The sequence below is a fragment of the Cupressus sempervirens genome, chromosome 4 (genome assembly GCF_028749045.1).
Source record: "Cupressus sempervirens isolate cs-2001-9-10 chromosome 4, ASM2874904v1, whole genome shotgun sequence".
In the NCBI taxonomy this organism is placed as follows: Eukaryota; Viridiplantae; Streptophyta; class Pinopsida; order Cupressales; family Cupressaceae; genus Cupressus; species Cupressus sempervirens.
The window spans coordinates 473,304,318-473,320,643 of record NC_143121.1 but is presented as its reverse complement, the minus strand read 5'-3'; the positions used below and the strand labels follow the sequence as shown (position 1 = coordinate 473,320,643).

The 16,326-nt window shown below is 39.7% G+C and overlaps 1 protein-coding gene across 1 annotated transcript; it reads left to right on the top strand.

Moving 5' to 3' along the window:
• Positions 1-3,188: 3,188 nt before the first annotated feature.
• On the top strand, positions 3,189-15,596 carry LOC149562018 (uncharacterized). The gene is made up of 4 exons (XM_089827935.1): positions 3,189-3,264; positions 13,094-13,307; positions 13,433-14,865; positions 15,259-15,596. The coding sequence occupies exons 1-4, from the start codon at positions 3,189-3,191 to the stop codon at positions 15,594-15,596; spliced, it is 2,061 nt and encodes a 686-aa protein (XP_089684061.1).
• Positions 15,597-16,326: the final 730 nt, after the last annotated feature.

The following is a 16,326-nucleotide window of genomic DNA, read 5'->3' as shown; positions in this document are numbered from 1 at the left end:
TGCAAGTAGGGTCCTAACATCTTCTAATCTTGCAATAGGAGAAAAAGTCTCACCATAATCAATTCCTTCTTCTTGAGAATAGCCTTTACATACTAATCTCACTTTGTTTCATGATACTCGTCCATCTTTATTCAACTTATTTGTGAATACCCATTTTGTTCTAGTCACATTTTTATCTTTAGGCCTAGGAACAAGAGTTTGAGTTTTGTTCTTTTCTATATGTTCTATTTTTTCATTCATTGCCTCAATCCAACTTTCATTTTCTATAGCATCCTTAACACTTCTAGGTTCAAAATCAGAAAGTAAACATGTATCTTTCAATTTTCTTCTTGTCATAGTACCTTCTGATTTATCTCTAATAATTTGATCTGGTGCATGATGCCTTCTAACATATTTGGCCAATACAAGTTCTTCACCTTTTGAATGAACTACATTGTCTTCATTTTGAATCTCAACTTTAGGCTCAGGTTGTTCAGACTTGGTAGGCATTGGCTCGATAGCTTTAGAATGTGACTCGAGTCCTTGTGAATTGGGTCCTTGTGACTCAATTTGTACTTCATGCAACTCGGTAGCTATGTAAGACTCGGGAGGTGAAGTCTCATTATTTAGATGTGCTTGGCAATGTATCAGGGTCGAAGTAAAAAAATCTTTTGTAATCTTTTGGTTCCCTTTTTCTTTTTTCTTCAGTCTTTTCTGCAAACTCATCAATTCTCACATGTGCACTTTCTATGGTTTTATGAATAGAAAAATTCAAGTATTTGTATGCCTTACTTCTGCAAGAATATCCTAAGAATATATGTTCATCACCTTTCACATCAAACTTTCCTATTCTAGACTCTTTCAAGATATAACATTTACTGCCACACACTTTTAGGTAACTTACATTGGGTTTGTAGCCATACCATAATTCATAGGGAGTTTTATGTGAGTCATTCTTCAACTAAACTCAATTCAAAGTATGAACTGTAGTGCTGATGGCTTCCTTCGAGTAGTTGATAGCAACATTATTTTCAATCACTAGAGTCCTTACACAATCCATAATGGATCTGTTTCTTCTTTTAGCTATTCCATTCTGCTCAGGAGTACCAAGGGGTGATACTTGTCTTTTGATTCCTCTTTCAATGCAAAAATTATTGAATTCATTGGAGATGAACTCACCACCTTTGTTTGACCTTAAGCATTTAAATCTTTTTCTTGTTTCTTTTTCTACTCTTACTAGATATCATTTGATTTTCTCAAATACTTCTGACTTTTCTCTAAGATACATAATAGTCATTATTCTAGAGTATTCATCAACAAAAAGAATAAAAAAATTTTCTCCATTATAAATTTCTGTTCCAATGGGTCCACATAGGTTAGTATGCACAATTTACAAGACATCTTTATATTGATAGTTTTTGCTTTTAAAACTAGTCTTTCCCATTTTGCTAATCTGACAATTTTTGCATAATTCAACATCCAGTTTCTTCAAACTAGGGATACCTCTTACTTTTCTAAATTTTCTTATCTTTACCATATTATCAAATTTTAGATGACATAGTCTTATGTTCCATAACCAACTTTCTTCCATTTGAGAAATAAAACATCAGCAATCACCAAGATCAAGATAAAATAGGTTACTTCTTGTTTGTTTGCCTGATCTAATCAGATCCCCTTTATCATCCAATAGCCTTGCCTTGCCATACATGAATTCTACCTTAAATCCAATGTTGATTAGTTGTACTACACTTAGTAGGTTATGTTTTAGTTCTTCAACCCAATAGGCATTGTCACATACAAGTTCATTGGTTAATGATATGTGACCTTTCCCTTTTATACAACAAGGTTCATTGTTTCCAAACCTTACACTACCTCCATCATAGTGTTCAAAGTGTTCAAATTTTGTTTTGTCTCCATTCATATGATGTGAACATCCACTGTTTATGATCCATGTGTCATTTTTACTAACATAAGAGATAAGTTTCATCTTATCTTCTTCTTCATCAGATTCATCTTTTATAGCAATGTATACTATCTCATCTTCACTATTATCAAAATATTTAGCCATAAAACAAGTCTTCTTACCTTTGTCTTTGAAGGATTTGTGACTTTTGGATTCCTTCTTACCTTTTTACTTGTGGCTCTTCTTCTCATCCTTTCTTTCTCTGTTTGGGCACCTGACAATAATATGACCAATTTCTTCACATGAAAAGTAGATTAAAAGAACCCTACCTTTGTACTTTCCTCTTCCTCTAGAATATTTCTTTGCAAGTAAAGCTTCAACAACTTCAAGATCACTATCTAAAATTTTCCTTATTTCCTCTTCACTTTTTGACTGAATTTCCTTTGTTTTCTTTCCTTTTTCTTTGAGTGAAAGTTTAGCTTCAAATGCAAACTCGACATTTTTGGAAGCTGGAACATAATTGTCAAAGTTGTCTAGCTCAAAAGATGTCAATCTTCCTACTATGGAATCCAAACTTAATTTGTGATTTGGGTCACATCTCTTTTCTTGGATAGAAAATACTCTAATTGCATAGATAGGAAGCAATGTTTTGAGAACTTTACTTACAACAGTTTCTTCCTTGATTTCTCGTCTAGAAGCTCTAATTGCACTGACACTAGCTTTGATTTTTTCCACATATTTGAAAATATTTTCATCCTCTCTCATTATTATTTGATCAAACTATCCTCTAAGGGTTTCTACTTTGGCTCTCCTTACACTGTCATCACCGCCATATATGTCCTTTAGCTTGTTCCACATATCAAAAGAAATTTTATAATCTTTGATCTCATCAAATTCATCATAGCTGAGAGAAGATGCAATATCAATCATCATGATGTTATGGTTCTTTTTCTCAACAAGATCTCCAACAGATAATGTACTTGTAGGAGTTTTGTATTCTTTCTTAAGGTATTTGCAACCTAAATCACTAATGGTGGCCAAATGAAGTCTCATGAGTCCCTATCATGCTAAAAAGTTGTCTCTATTCAACTTTGAAATTTCTCTCTTGTAAGACATCTTGATCTTTAGCTTAGGTCCTTTAAACTTTTCTACAAGCACCAAAAGCTCTAATACCAATTGTTGGAAATATAGAAGGAGTAATTGGGGGGGATTGGGGGTGAATTAGTTACCACCAAAATAAATCCCAAATCCCTTAGATTTCAACAATAAAATTTAGAAAACCATATCATGAGTGCTAAGTAGAGGGATGGGAACGGTGAGAGAGAGGGATGGAGCGGGCGGGAACTGCAATTCGAATCACATTGTTTCAAATTTGGAGAAAGGCGAGAGACAGGAGAGCACGTCTGCAGGAGGGCATGCAGCAAGGCATGCAGCAAGCGCAGGGTAGGAAACGGAGGGGAAAGATGAGGATGCCTCAAAGGATGGGGACCCACGGGTTATGATGCCCCATCCAGGTGAGAAGATTCCCCCTCCCCCCCATGTGGGCAGTGGGCCGTCTGGGGCATGGGGACGCTGGCCGAATCTATTCGGGATAAAACCATCAGGTAAATCGTCTTTCCCAAAAGTCATTGACAAATGTGATAAGGAGAAAGGTATTTTTTCTCTAGAAATCCCTAGGGAAATTATTGACCACAATATCCTAAGCATGGAGAACACTCTGGTAGGAAAATTTTTAGGGCCAAGACCTAATATTGATGTAGTGAGGACATTTACCAGGAGAAAATGGGACCTTAAAGGGCATGTAGAAGTGACTGCTATGGCCAAAGGCTTCATGTCTTTCGAGTTCTCTTGCTCAGAAGATTTTTCCCATATACTATGTGCTGGGAACTGGTCTTTGGGCAGATTCAACCTAATATTGCAAAAATGGACATCCAACTTGGATTTGAACAATGATTTCCAATCTCAGGTTCCAGTTTGGTTAAGACTTCCGGAACTTCCTTTGGAATATTGGCATGAGGATGTCTTTGATGGCATAGCTAGGACCTTTGGAGAGCTCCTCTCCATTGACCCTGTCATAGCAGCTAAGAAAAGATTGAACTACGCAAGAATCTGTGTAGGAGTCATCGAAGGCCAGGACATGCCTCAAGTTTTAGAACTACAATCTCGTCTGGGAAATAGATCTCAAAAGATTGACAATGAAAGTGTGCCTTTTGCTTGTTTCCATTGTAAGAAGGCTGGCAACAAGGTTGGATCATGCCCACTTTTCAAAGGGAAGAGTACGGTGGGAAAGGGTCGTCCACAAGGGGGGATAAAAGATTCTCTAGATCCCAAAAAAGAATGGAGGAAAAAAGCATCGCAAGTCAAGGCAAATGGAGAGGCAGAAGGAAAAACAAATACTGCTCCTAATGCGCCCCAAGAGGAATCAGGGCCTCCTCGAGTGACTGGAAACGTAGGAGGGGGAGAAGAGAAAGGAGTGAAAGACGATTCAACACCTCTCCCCAATGCGAAGGAATCTGAGAAGAAACCTGAGGAGACAGGTGAAAATATGACTCTTCCCCCTCTGGATTCTCAGGAGGATGACTTGAAACTATCCTTTGTCCCGAACTCCATGGAAGAACTAAAGGAGGGGGAACCCATGTCCCAGGACCCTAACCCGGTGTGTTGTCCCCCCCCTTCAACAGTAAACAGAATCATAGAGAGGCTGTCTACATCGACAATGGAAGATTTGGCGAGAATTGATGCTTGGCTGGACAAAGGACTAGAGGGAGAAGAGAATCCCTGGACAGAAGTCAGGAGTAGAAAGAAGAAGAATAGCAGGGACCCTTCTCCAGTATCTCCCCCTTCTACTAGAAGCATGGCCAAGGCTGATCTTAGCCACAAATCTAACCTAGTGGGAAGGAAAAACAAGAATGAAATCAGGAAAGAGGAAGCCAGAAGAAACATTAAGGATGGTACGCAGCGCACCATCCAGGAAGCATGTTTAGTAGTTAAATCATGAAGATCTTATCTTGGAATATTCGTGGACTCAATGGAATCCACAAGCAAGAAGTTATTAGAAATCTGATAAGGGACAAAAGGCCTGATGTGTTTCTAATCCAGGAAACTAAAATGAAGAAGGAAAGGATGGAAAATATTAAGTTCAACAATAGCATGAAGGGCATAGCCTCTAACTCTGAAGGAGCGTCTGGAGGACTGCTGTTACTTTTCAATGATAAGTATTTCAATATAGTAGCTGAGTATGATGAAGATAACATTCTTTTCTGCAGAGTTCAACATTTGCACACCAATGATTCCTAGTTTTTAGTGAATATTTATGCCCCCAATAATAAGAGAGATAGAAAAAACTTCTGGACCAAAGTTGGTAATATGGTGCAAGATTGTGACATTAAGAAAGGTATAATCATGGGAGACTTTAACACACCGCTAGAAGATAAAGAGAAAAAGGGAGGTACGCCCCTGGATTGGGAAAGTAAACAGGATCTTTCTAACTTCATAAATAATCTGGCCCTTATGGACGTAGAGCTTAAGGGCGGATCCTTTACCTAGTCAAACAAGAGAAAAGGCCATGATTGCATTCAGGTTAGGCTAGATAGAGCTCTTATATCTTCGGACTGGCTTCAATCCTTCAACTGCAGACTATCTCTGCTTCTCAGAATTGGTTCGGACCACTCTTCCATTTCTCTTTTAGTTTCCCCTCTGGTACACAGGAGATACCATCCTTTCAGGTTTGAGAAAATTTGGACCTCTCACCCTGACCTCCTGGATAATATCAAGAAATGGTGGGGGATAGAGGTGGAGGGCTCAGCCATGTTCAGAGTCACCAGAAAACTTAGCAATGTGAAGAGGATGATTAAAATTTGGAACAAGTCTGATTTTGGTCATATCTTCCATGAAAAGAAAGAGTTATTTGATAATCTAACTATTATCCAAGATTGCATTCAGAAGGAAGGTTACACTAAGACCAACAGGGTTTCGGAGCTCAAGACCCTGTCTGAAATTCATAACATTATTAATAAGGAAGAAAAATTTTGGAGGCAAAGATCGAGGATCACCTGGCTAAAGGAAGGAGATCGAAACACTAAGTTTTTTCACCTAACCACTCTCAAGCACCGTGCTAGTAACAGGATCTATGGTATCAGAAAGGGGCAGGAGCTGTTAACTGAAGAATCTGCCATCTCGGAAGAAGCTGTTTCCTTTTTCTCTAGCCTTCTCTCTGTGGACCCAATGCTTTCCAATTTGGAGTAGGAGGATTTGTTACACTGTATCCCTCAGCTCATTCAACCTATCCATAATAAATAGCTCTATGTTATTCCTAATGCTTCGGAAGTTAGAGAGGCTCTCTTTTCTCTGCCTGCTGACAAGGCTCCAGGCCTAGACGGTTTTCCCACTTTTTTCTTCCAAAGGTTCTAGCCGGTGATCATGGGAGAGGTTGTTCAGGCTGTCCAGGAATTCTTTGGAGCCAAATCTATTCTCAAGGAGCTAAACTCGACTTTTGTGGTTCTCATTCCTAAATCCCTTGGGGCGGACTCGTTGGACAACTTTAGACCTATTAGTCTGTGCAACTCACTCTACAAGATCATCTCTAAAGTTCTCACTTTAAGAATGCTCAAGATCTTGCCCATGATAATCTCGCAGCATCAATCAGGTTTTGTTCCAGGGAGACAAATTTTGGATTCTGTCCAGATGGTGCACGAAGTCATCCACTCTCTTGAGGCATCCAAACGGGAAGGTATGTTTCTCAAACTAGATCTTTCTAAAGCTTATGACAGGGTGGACTGGTCTCTCCTTGGGAAGGTCCTCTCGACTTTTGGCTTTGATAGTAAAGTTTGCAAAATTATCTCTCAATTGGTGTCCACCTCCTCCTTGGCTGTTCTGGTTAATGGAGTCCCTTCTAATTTTTTCAAACCTTCCAAAGGCCTCAAACAAGGAGACCCCCTTTCACCCATTTTGTTCATCATTTTAGCTAAATGCTTAGGAAGGATTATAGACTGTAAAAAGCGTGAGGCTTGTATCAAAGGGATCCTTCCCTCCTCTAATTGCGTTCCCTTCACTCATCAGCAATTTGTTGACGATACTATCTTGGGGGGGGAAGCTTCTGTCAAAGAGGCCAGAGCCCTGAAGAAGATTCTTGATACTTACTCCAGTGGGACGGGTCAGCTGATTAATTGGAACAAAAGCTCGCTCTTTTTATCAACACCTCTGAGGTTAGACAAAGAAAAATTGCCAGGATTCTGGGTTGTGGGGTAGGCTCTTTCCCCTCTACCTATCTTGGTCTCCCTTTGGGATCCTCACCCTCGGAGTCTTTTTGGAATGGTATTTTGGACAGATTCAACAGGAAGATGGCTGGTTGGAAAGGGGTCTCTCTTAGTCAAGCGGGGAAATGCCTCTTAGTCAAATCTTCTCTTCAAAATCTGCCAATCTACGCCCTGAGCCTCTTTGGAATTCTGGGAAAAATAGCTGAAAGAATGGAGAAAATCTAGAGAGACATCCTTTGGAATGGTAATGAAGGGAAGAAAAGATACCCTCTTGTTGCTTGGGAGAAGGTTTGCCTCCCTAAGAGGTACGGAGGTCTGGGCATTAGAAAGATCACCCACCTCAATAAGGCTCTCCTAGCTAAACAAATATGGCGGATCTTCAGTAGCACCGGTGAATGGAGGGACACCCTGGTAAAAAAGTACCTTAGAAGACCCACTCTTCTTTTCACCCTTTTTAATGAAGATATCCCAAAAGGATCAAACATTTGGAATGGGATCATGAAAGCCAGGGACCTGGCTAAGGCCAGGATATCATGGAAATTGGGAAATGGGAAGGACATCCAGTTCTGGTTGGATAGATGGCTTTCCCAAGATCCACTTATCAATAACCCTATTTTTGAGAGATGGATGCAAGCTTGTACTGATCAAATTGGGTCCAAAGTTTGTGATTATTGGAATGGCCAGGAATGGAGTGACCTATCCCTCATCTCTGAGGACTTGACTCCTATAATGCTTATGCTCAATTCCATGATTCCTATCAATTTGGGGGATGAGCTGGTCTGGAGGGATAATCCCAATGGAAGATACTCTGTTGCCTCAAGCTATAATTCCCTTTGGAGCTTAAAAGAGAAGGCCCCTTGGGTGGAGGCTTGGATTCCAGGTCTCACTCCAAAGATCAACATTTTTTACTGGCTGGCTCTTCAGAACAAAATCCTTACTCATGACAATCTCATGAAGCGAGGACATGTTATGCCCAGTAGATGTCCCTTGTGTAAGAATCAAGCTAAGACCAAAAATCACATTTTCATCTTATGTGACTATGCCAGGGAGGTGTGGAATGTCATCACACATGATAATGAAACCCTCTGGTGCAAACCGGATAATCTCATGGATTTTTTCCATCAGTGGAAAGGTCTTTGTAAGATTGTTGGTTGACAGGATCACTCGGACTGGATTTTACCCTATTTTTGTTGGGGAATTTGGAAGGAAAGGAATAATAGAATATTTAGAGACAGAGAGGAGCCGGCTATAATCCTTGGCAGGAAGGTCTTGAAGAATATAAAGGAAAATCTCCAAGTGCTGAAGGAGGAAGAAGAAGAAGAAGGGGACAGAAAGATACCTAAAGAAAAAGACAGGAACCTCAAAAGGCAGGATGCTAGCTGGCTTCTCCCCCCAGATGGTTGGTCAAAAGCCAACTTTGATGGGGCTTCTAAGGGTAACCCAGGCCCTTTAGGTTGCGGTGGAATCATAAGAAATAGCTATGGGGAGGGAATAGCTGCCTTTGCTTCCCCACTGGGAATCCAGACTATTCATCTGGCTGAAGCAAGAGCTATGAGTAAGGTGGTCAAGTTGGCTTTTGAAGTCGGGATTACTAAACTCTTGCTTGAGGGGGACTCCAAAAACATTATTAATACCATTAATGGTATTTCCCCTCCCTCGTGGACGATTGCGAACATAATTGCTGAGACTTGCGCCACTCTCACAAAGTTCGATAAGGTCCATGTCACTCATGTTTACAGAGAGGCAAACCCAGTCGCTGATTGGTTTGCTAATAAAGGGGTTAACGCCACCAATAATCTGACCTGGCATGCCGGAAAAGATTTTTCGATGGAGGCAAAGTTGCTTATCGACCAAGATAAAATCTTGGGAAGGACAGCTCAAATCCAATGCAATTATGGATAAAATGGAAAAAATCAAGAGCAAGACAGGTGCAGAAAGCCAAGGCGACCGGAACAGCTGAGAGACTCTGATGGAGAGGAGAGTAAAAAATATTGAGAACTACAATCACAACTTGGCAAGTCAAATGATCTCCCTCCTCGCTTCGATCAACAAAAACATCCTCTCTCTCTTGGAAAATCTCAAAGACAGGAACCAAATGGAGGAAGATGATAAACAGAACAGAGACAAAGATAGGCTGGATGTGGATAAAGCCAAGGACAGCACTATGGAGCAGGATTTGACGAATGCCCAGGATCATAAGGCAGAAGAGCAACAAGAGTGCGCCGAAGCTACCCAGACCATGCTAGAGATGGAGAAGTAGTCTGCTAGGTTGGGTCTCTGTCCTTTGGTTTTTGTTTCTCCTGGCTTTGGCTTTTTGTCTGGTCTCTATTTTTCAGGTTGGTTCTCTGGCCTTTTTAGTGGGCAGTTGTTTCGGGCTGGGCCTTTGGGCTTATTTTCAGCCGTAAGGCTTATGTTTTGGCTGGGCATTTTTTTGCTTATTTTCAGCCTTTCTTGTTGTTAAACTTATGGGTTTCAGGACCCCTTAAAACCTGTTTACCTTATCAAAAAAAATAAAATTTAGAATGAGAAAATTAATTGTTGTTGTCACTCTGTAAACACACAGAAAATGCTATAACTCGGTATATGTAGAGTGTGAATTACTTTTAGCAGATCTTAAAATATTAATAGTAATCAATTTTAAAGCATAAGAGAAATAACATGAACACATGAGACACTAGGATTTAACATGGAAATCCAATTTGGAAAAAACCACCAATGTAACTAATTAATATTTTTCACTCTTTTGAAGTGAGCCCTATTAGGAGCCAACCATATTAAAGGTTACAAAACACATTGTTAGGTATAACCTTGTTAGAGGATTTAATCACCCTACTAAAAGTGGCCTTGTAAGAGGTCTTAAAATAATTCAATGGAATTACCACCTTGTTAGAGGATTTACAACTGGCTATTAAATTAACTCTATTAAGAGATTTTAGATCACTACTACAATGGTTAAAAGGTAATAATGAAGTGACCTGATTGTCATGCAATTGAATTGTTGAATCTAGATCTCTTTTTTTCTTAAAATTTGATCTTTCTTGATTGAATATTACTTTTCTACTCCACAAGGATACTTTCTTATCCTTCAAGTTTGCTCCCTCTCTTTTCTTCTCAATTCAATCAACACACTTGCACACACTTGAATATCACAACTTGACCTTATATTTATATCATCTAGATTGTCAAGTCAACTCATTAAAAATTACAGTGACCAATAATCATTACCATAGTTGGCTAGAAAAAATAATTTAAATAGTTAAACTTCATATGCCAAAATAACAAAATCCTTCATTAGCTGACCCTACTCGATAAACATTGGTTCTGAGACAATTTCCTTTGTTAACCAATAGAAGCTTGGTTAACACTACGAACTTGCAAAAATCCTTTGGTAACCGAGTGAACTTAGTTAGAACTAACTCTTTACAACTTTCCTTTGTTAACCAAGTGAACTCAATTAACAATATTTTTGTCATAATTTCCTTTGACACCCGAGTGAGCTTGGTAGACACTGTCTTCATAGAATAAACTTCAAGAACGCTCATTAGACAAGGAAAATTATCTTGCTGACCAAATGAGTTTGGTAAGCACTAACTAACAACTGATATGACATTTGTGTGACATCAAAGACAACACACAATTAGACAATTGTATCCAACAGAGAAGGAGTCTAGGGTATTACTTCATTTAGTGGCTAAATAGAAGTGAGTGCAATTGGCATGAAAAGCAAGAAGGCTTAAGAGTATAAATACTTGAAAGGTGAATGAGCTATCAGAGTTGAAGTGTGTGAATGCCAAGAAGAATGGAGGACTAAACTAGAGACTTATAATCTGCAAGTGAGTTGTAATTTGTTATCATATCAAGCCTTACTTTTACTTTCTAATCATTACATCAGTCTAGGGTAGATCCTTTGGATTAGGGTTGACCTAACACTCATTTGTAGATCCTTTAACTAGGTGAAATTCTCAAGGAATGATCTAAAGTCCTCTAACAACACTCACTCATAACATGGTGATTGAAATCTTTTAATCGGATCACATTAACAATATTTATTATAACCTTTAATATGGTTTGTCTTTCATAGAGCATCATTTCAAAAGAGTGAGAATTAGTAGCATGTTACTATTGGTTATTCCCAAATTGGGTTTCCACATAAAATCCTTGACTCAAGTTGTTTGAATGTCCTTATGTTGTCTCATGTTTACATTTTTGCAAAGTTTTTTTGACCTAGTTTAGTAACCTACAAAGTTTAAGTATTGTATGATCTAGTGGATGCATACATAATAAGGTTTTATGGATATGGGTCTACTAAGCATTGAAATTTTTTTTATATACATTTGGACCTTAGATAACTAATTCACCACCCCCCCCCTCTCAATTATTCTAAAGGATTCCAACAATTGGTATTAGAGTCATAGTGCTTAAGAGGATTAGTTTGAAGGTACTAGAAGAAAAGGTTCAACATGTCCAAAAGAGAGGTACCCAAGCTTAACAAGGAGAAATTCCCTATATGGAAAAGTCTAATGAAGCTACACCTAGGAGGTCTTGGAGATCATGCACAATCTACCATCATCATTGAACATGTTGACCCTATTGGAGCCCTAACTATCAAAGATCTTAAAAAGAAGAAAGAACATAATTAGACAATGTTGGAGATCACATCTTCCCTAAGCTACACTAAGTTTGATGATGTCAAGGAATGTGATACTACTAAAAAGATGTGGGGTGCTATAGAAAAGATCTATGGAGGAGACAAAAATGTACTAAGAGCCAAATATAAAAGTCTTAGAGGTAATTTTGATCATATGAGAATGCAAGAAGGTGAGAATATAGTTCAATATTGTGCCACAGTAAAAGAAGTACTCAATGCTATTAGAAGAGAAATTGGTACAATTGAAGATGAGAGTTTTATTAGCAAATTTCTAAGAACCCTATTGCCCATCTATGCTATTAGTGTCTCTGCCATATAAGAATTGAGGTGCACACCTTGTAATGATCTGACCCTTGAAGGATTGATAAGTAGACTCACTACCTTTGAACTCTCTAATTTTGATAATTTCAAATCTAAGAATGTTGAATCTGCTTTCAAAGTTAAATTTTCATTAAAAGAACCTAAAGAGAAGAATAAAAAGGTCAAATATTTTTCTAGTGATAGTGATACGGATGAGGAAGATGTAGAATAGCTTGAAGCACTACTAGCAAGGAGATTTCATTAAGGAAAAGGAAAATTCAAAAGTAAGTTACCTATCTTGTGTTTTAATTGTAATGAGGTTGGTCAAATTATTGCTAGGTGTCTAGAGAAGAAGAAAAATAGAGGTGGAGACAAATAAAGAAGTAAAAGAGATGAGGACATCAAAGATATCAAAGATAAAGGCAAGAAGTCTTGCTACATTGTTGAAGAGGAAACCAAAATTGGATTTGATGACCATGATGATGAAGTGGTGTATGTTGCAATGAAGGATGATTTTGATGAGAATGAGGCAACTACACTAGTATCTTATGTGAACAAGAGTGACAGATGGATCATTGATAGTGGGTGTTCACATCACATGACCAGAGATAAAAGTAAGTTCATTACCCTTGATATTTATGATAGAAATAGTGTAAGGTTTGGTAATGATGTACCCTATCTAATAAAATAAAAAAGATCTATCAAACTTGCAAAAAATGTCATGTGTGGCAATGCTTATTATGTAGATAGACTTAAATATGATTTTTTGAGTGTGTCACAACTGAATAGTGTAGGTTGCAAAGTTGAGTTTAAGAACAAGATAGAAAGGATCTATGACACTAATGGAAAACTAATTGGGAAAGGTGATCACACAAAAGGTAATCTATTTTATTTTGATATGAATGATGCTACTTGTCTTGTTGTATAATTTGATGATATGTGGTTATGGAACAAGTGGTTATATCATGTTAACTTTGATAACTTAGTCAATATATGTAACATAAAAAGAGTCAGAGATTCGCAGTGTTTGTGGCCGTCCCAGCAGCGCTCTTCCTCAGCAACCATCTCCGTCTTCGCTCTGTCCTAGCTCTGCGGCGGTATCTGCAGTGATCTCCCCAGTTGCGCAACCCATGCTTGGACCCTTACAGCGTGGTCCTCCTCAGTCGATCTCCTCCCCCAATCTCTCGGCATCTGGTTGGTCGCTCCAGGCTTGCTCGCACAGGTCCCTACGCGGCTCTTTTCTCCAACGGTCTTCTTCCTACGATTGCCTTCTGTCTTGTCAAGGTGCGGCTTCTTCTTCCTCCCCCTCTCGTTTCAAATTTAATGATATTAATGAGTCTATTCCAGCGTCTTTATCTTCCACGCATTCTTGTATCTCTCCTATTTATTGCCAACCACCCCCTCCTTGATTTGCGTCCTTGGCTCGGGTGCTGATTTGCCTAGCAGCTCCGATTGCCAATCCCCTCCTCTTTCTCCCCATTCGCCCCCTCCCCTCATCGTTAACAACCCATCCTCGGTGCTTTCTCGGGCCCCTTGCATAGATTTGCCTGCACGTATAATCCCCCCTTGCCATTCGATTTGCCCTCCCGCTTCGAATAATGGCCCCATTGACAATTGGGAGTCCAAATTAGTTGTTAACCTTTCTAATGCCCCCATCGACCCTCTCGCATTTAAGGTTCTCAAGCGAGGTCTCAATTTCTCTCTATCGCCCCGCACCATCCCTCGCGTTGATTTTTTGGTGGACATTGAGAATTCTCTTCATTCTCTTCCGACCAACACTGCCGAAGAGGCCAGGCAAGATTGTGCCGTAGCTCTGAGGAAGGCTAAGCCCCCCAGAAGCAACATTCCCTCTCATGAGTTTGCAGCTTTTATTAATCTTCTTCGTAATTTTGATCTCATTATTACTAGGGCGGACAAAGGTAATGCCACGGTAATTATGAACAAGTCTGATTATCTGTCTAAGATGTTGGACCTCCTCTCGGACTCCAGCAGCTACAAGATTGTGGCCTCTAATCCTTGCGCTAAGATCGTGAGAAAGGTCAAAGCTGCTATTAATGATTCCTCCTTCGACATGGATACAAAAAAGCAATTGTTTCCCACGAAGGAGCTCACCCCCCGCATTTATGGGGTTCCCAAAATCCATAAAGCTAATATTCCGCTTAGGCCCATCGTTGACACTATAGGCTCCCCGACCCACAAGCTTGCGTCATTCCTCGCCAAATTATTATCCCCCCTCGTTGGTAATTCCGACTCTTCTGTCAATGATTCCAACCATTTTGTCCAGTTCATTAAAGATGCCTCGTGTGTCAACGGCGATATCTTAGTTAGTTTTGATGTGGTCTCGCTGTTCACTAAGGTTCCCATACCTGACTCCTTAGACATTGTCAAGAAGAAAGTTTCGTCTGAGGTTGCCTCTCTTGTGGAGTTATGCTTGAGATCCACTTTCTTCTCCTTCAATGGTGTCATCTATGAGCAGGTCGGGGGGGTTGCCATGGGTTCCCCTCTTTCACCGGTCATTGCTAATTTATACATGGAAGAGTTTGAGGCAAAGGCTTTACACTCTTTCCCTTTGAAACCCAAGTGGTGGAAATGCTATGTAGATGACACCAATGTCTGTTGGTCGCATGGCCTAGACAAGCTAGAAGAGTTCCATGCCCACATCAACAACTTAGTTCCTAGCATCTCTTTCACCAAGGAGTTAGAAGCAGATAATTGCTTACCTTTCCTTGATGTCTTAATCCTTAAAAAACCCGATGGCACTCTTGGTCGTCGAGTTTTTCGTAAGTCCACCCACACTGACCTCTATCTCCATGTTGCCTCCCACCACCACCCTTGTCAAAAGGTAGGGATCCTAAAGAGCTTTTAGGATTTGTGACAGTGACAACCTAGACCAAGAGCTCGCGCACCTTCGTCAAGTATTCAAGTGGAATGGATACTCTGACAAGCAAATATCCACAGCTATTCGCTTGGCCAATTCCCTCTTTCTTTCGGCACCTCGTCCTCCTCTCTCTGTCGCCCAATCGCCCCCTTTCTTTTCGATTCCTTATGTCGAGGGGATTTCCAACAAGATCTCCAAGATTTTGGGAAAAAAAGGCATTAGAGTTGCCTTTAGGCCCGCATCCATGCTTAGACATCGTGTTCCCCCATCAAAGACCCTAGGGATGCCTTTGCAGATTCTGGTGTCTTTAAGGTCATGTGCTCTTGCGGCACCCCTTACATTGGTGAAACGGGCCGTTCATTCAACACTAGATTGAAGGAACATGCCGCTGACATCAAGCATGAGCGGGTACTCAAATCTGCATTAGCTGATCATTCTTCCTCTACTAAGCATCATATCTGCTTGGAGAGGACGCAAATTGTGTTCAGGGAAGATAACTTTGCTAAAAGAAAGCTCAAGGAAGCCATTGTCATCAATGATAACCCTTCTAACCTCAATCGTGATGAAGGGTGGACCTTAAGCAGTTCTTGGCATCCTTTGTTATCCTCCCTTCGCAATTCGCCGCGCTCTTAGCTCTCCTTCTTGTCACGTCTCCCCCCTCTTCTTGCTTCCTGTTGTCCCTTCCTTCCCCTCTGGCTCCTCCTTCTCCCTTCTCTCCTCTCCCCCCCCACCCTTTCTCCCATGTCCGGGCCCTTCGTCGGGGTGAACACTTCGTTTTCTTGTTTTTTTGTTATGTTTCCTTTTTTCAGTTAGTGTTTAATTTTCTTTCCTCTGTTTTCTCTTGTGCTTATGCGTGCGCTTTTCTTTCTCTTTTTTATTTCCCCCTTTTATAACCTTGTGGTCGTCCTCTCGGTTTCAATTCTTTGGCATGTTGGCATTTTCTCATTTGCTTTAGCCACACTCAGTGGTCTCTTGGTCTGTCTCATGGTTATTTTCCCTTGCTCTTCGTTGGGTGGTTTCGCTTATTTCGTGGCGCCACTACCTCCTTGTTTCCTTTTTCCGCTTAAAATTTTTTATTTTTGTTCCTTTTTTCTTTTTCTTTTTTTTGTTTCTTTTCTCTCTTTCTTCCTTTTTTATTTATTTGTGTTTTTCTTCTTCGGGGTTCAGTGTTTTAGTTTATAGGCTTATATTTATTCTTATACAATTTTTTAATTTTTATTTATTTATTTTTTGTTCGTTATAGAGATTTGTATAAATATGCTTCAATATTGCGACATATATATATAAATATATTCCATATCTATAATAAAAATTAAATTCTTTTCCTCTTCGTGTTTTCTTGTTTAGGTTCATAGACACGCAG

Coding starts and splice junctions, on each gene's coding strand:
- LOC149562018 (XM_089827935.1), top strand. CDS start 3,189: ATGGGAACGGTGAGAGAGAGGGATGGAGCGGGCGGGAACTGCAATTCG. Junction 13,308..13,432: donor CTCCAGGCTTGCTCGCACAG/GTCCCTACGCGG, acceptor AGTCTATTCCAG/CGTCTTTATCTTCCACGCAT. Junction 14,866..15,258: donor TCTTGGTCGTCGAGTTTTTC/GTAAGTCCACCC, acceptor ATGCCTTTGCAG/ATTCTGGTGTCTTTAAGGTC.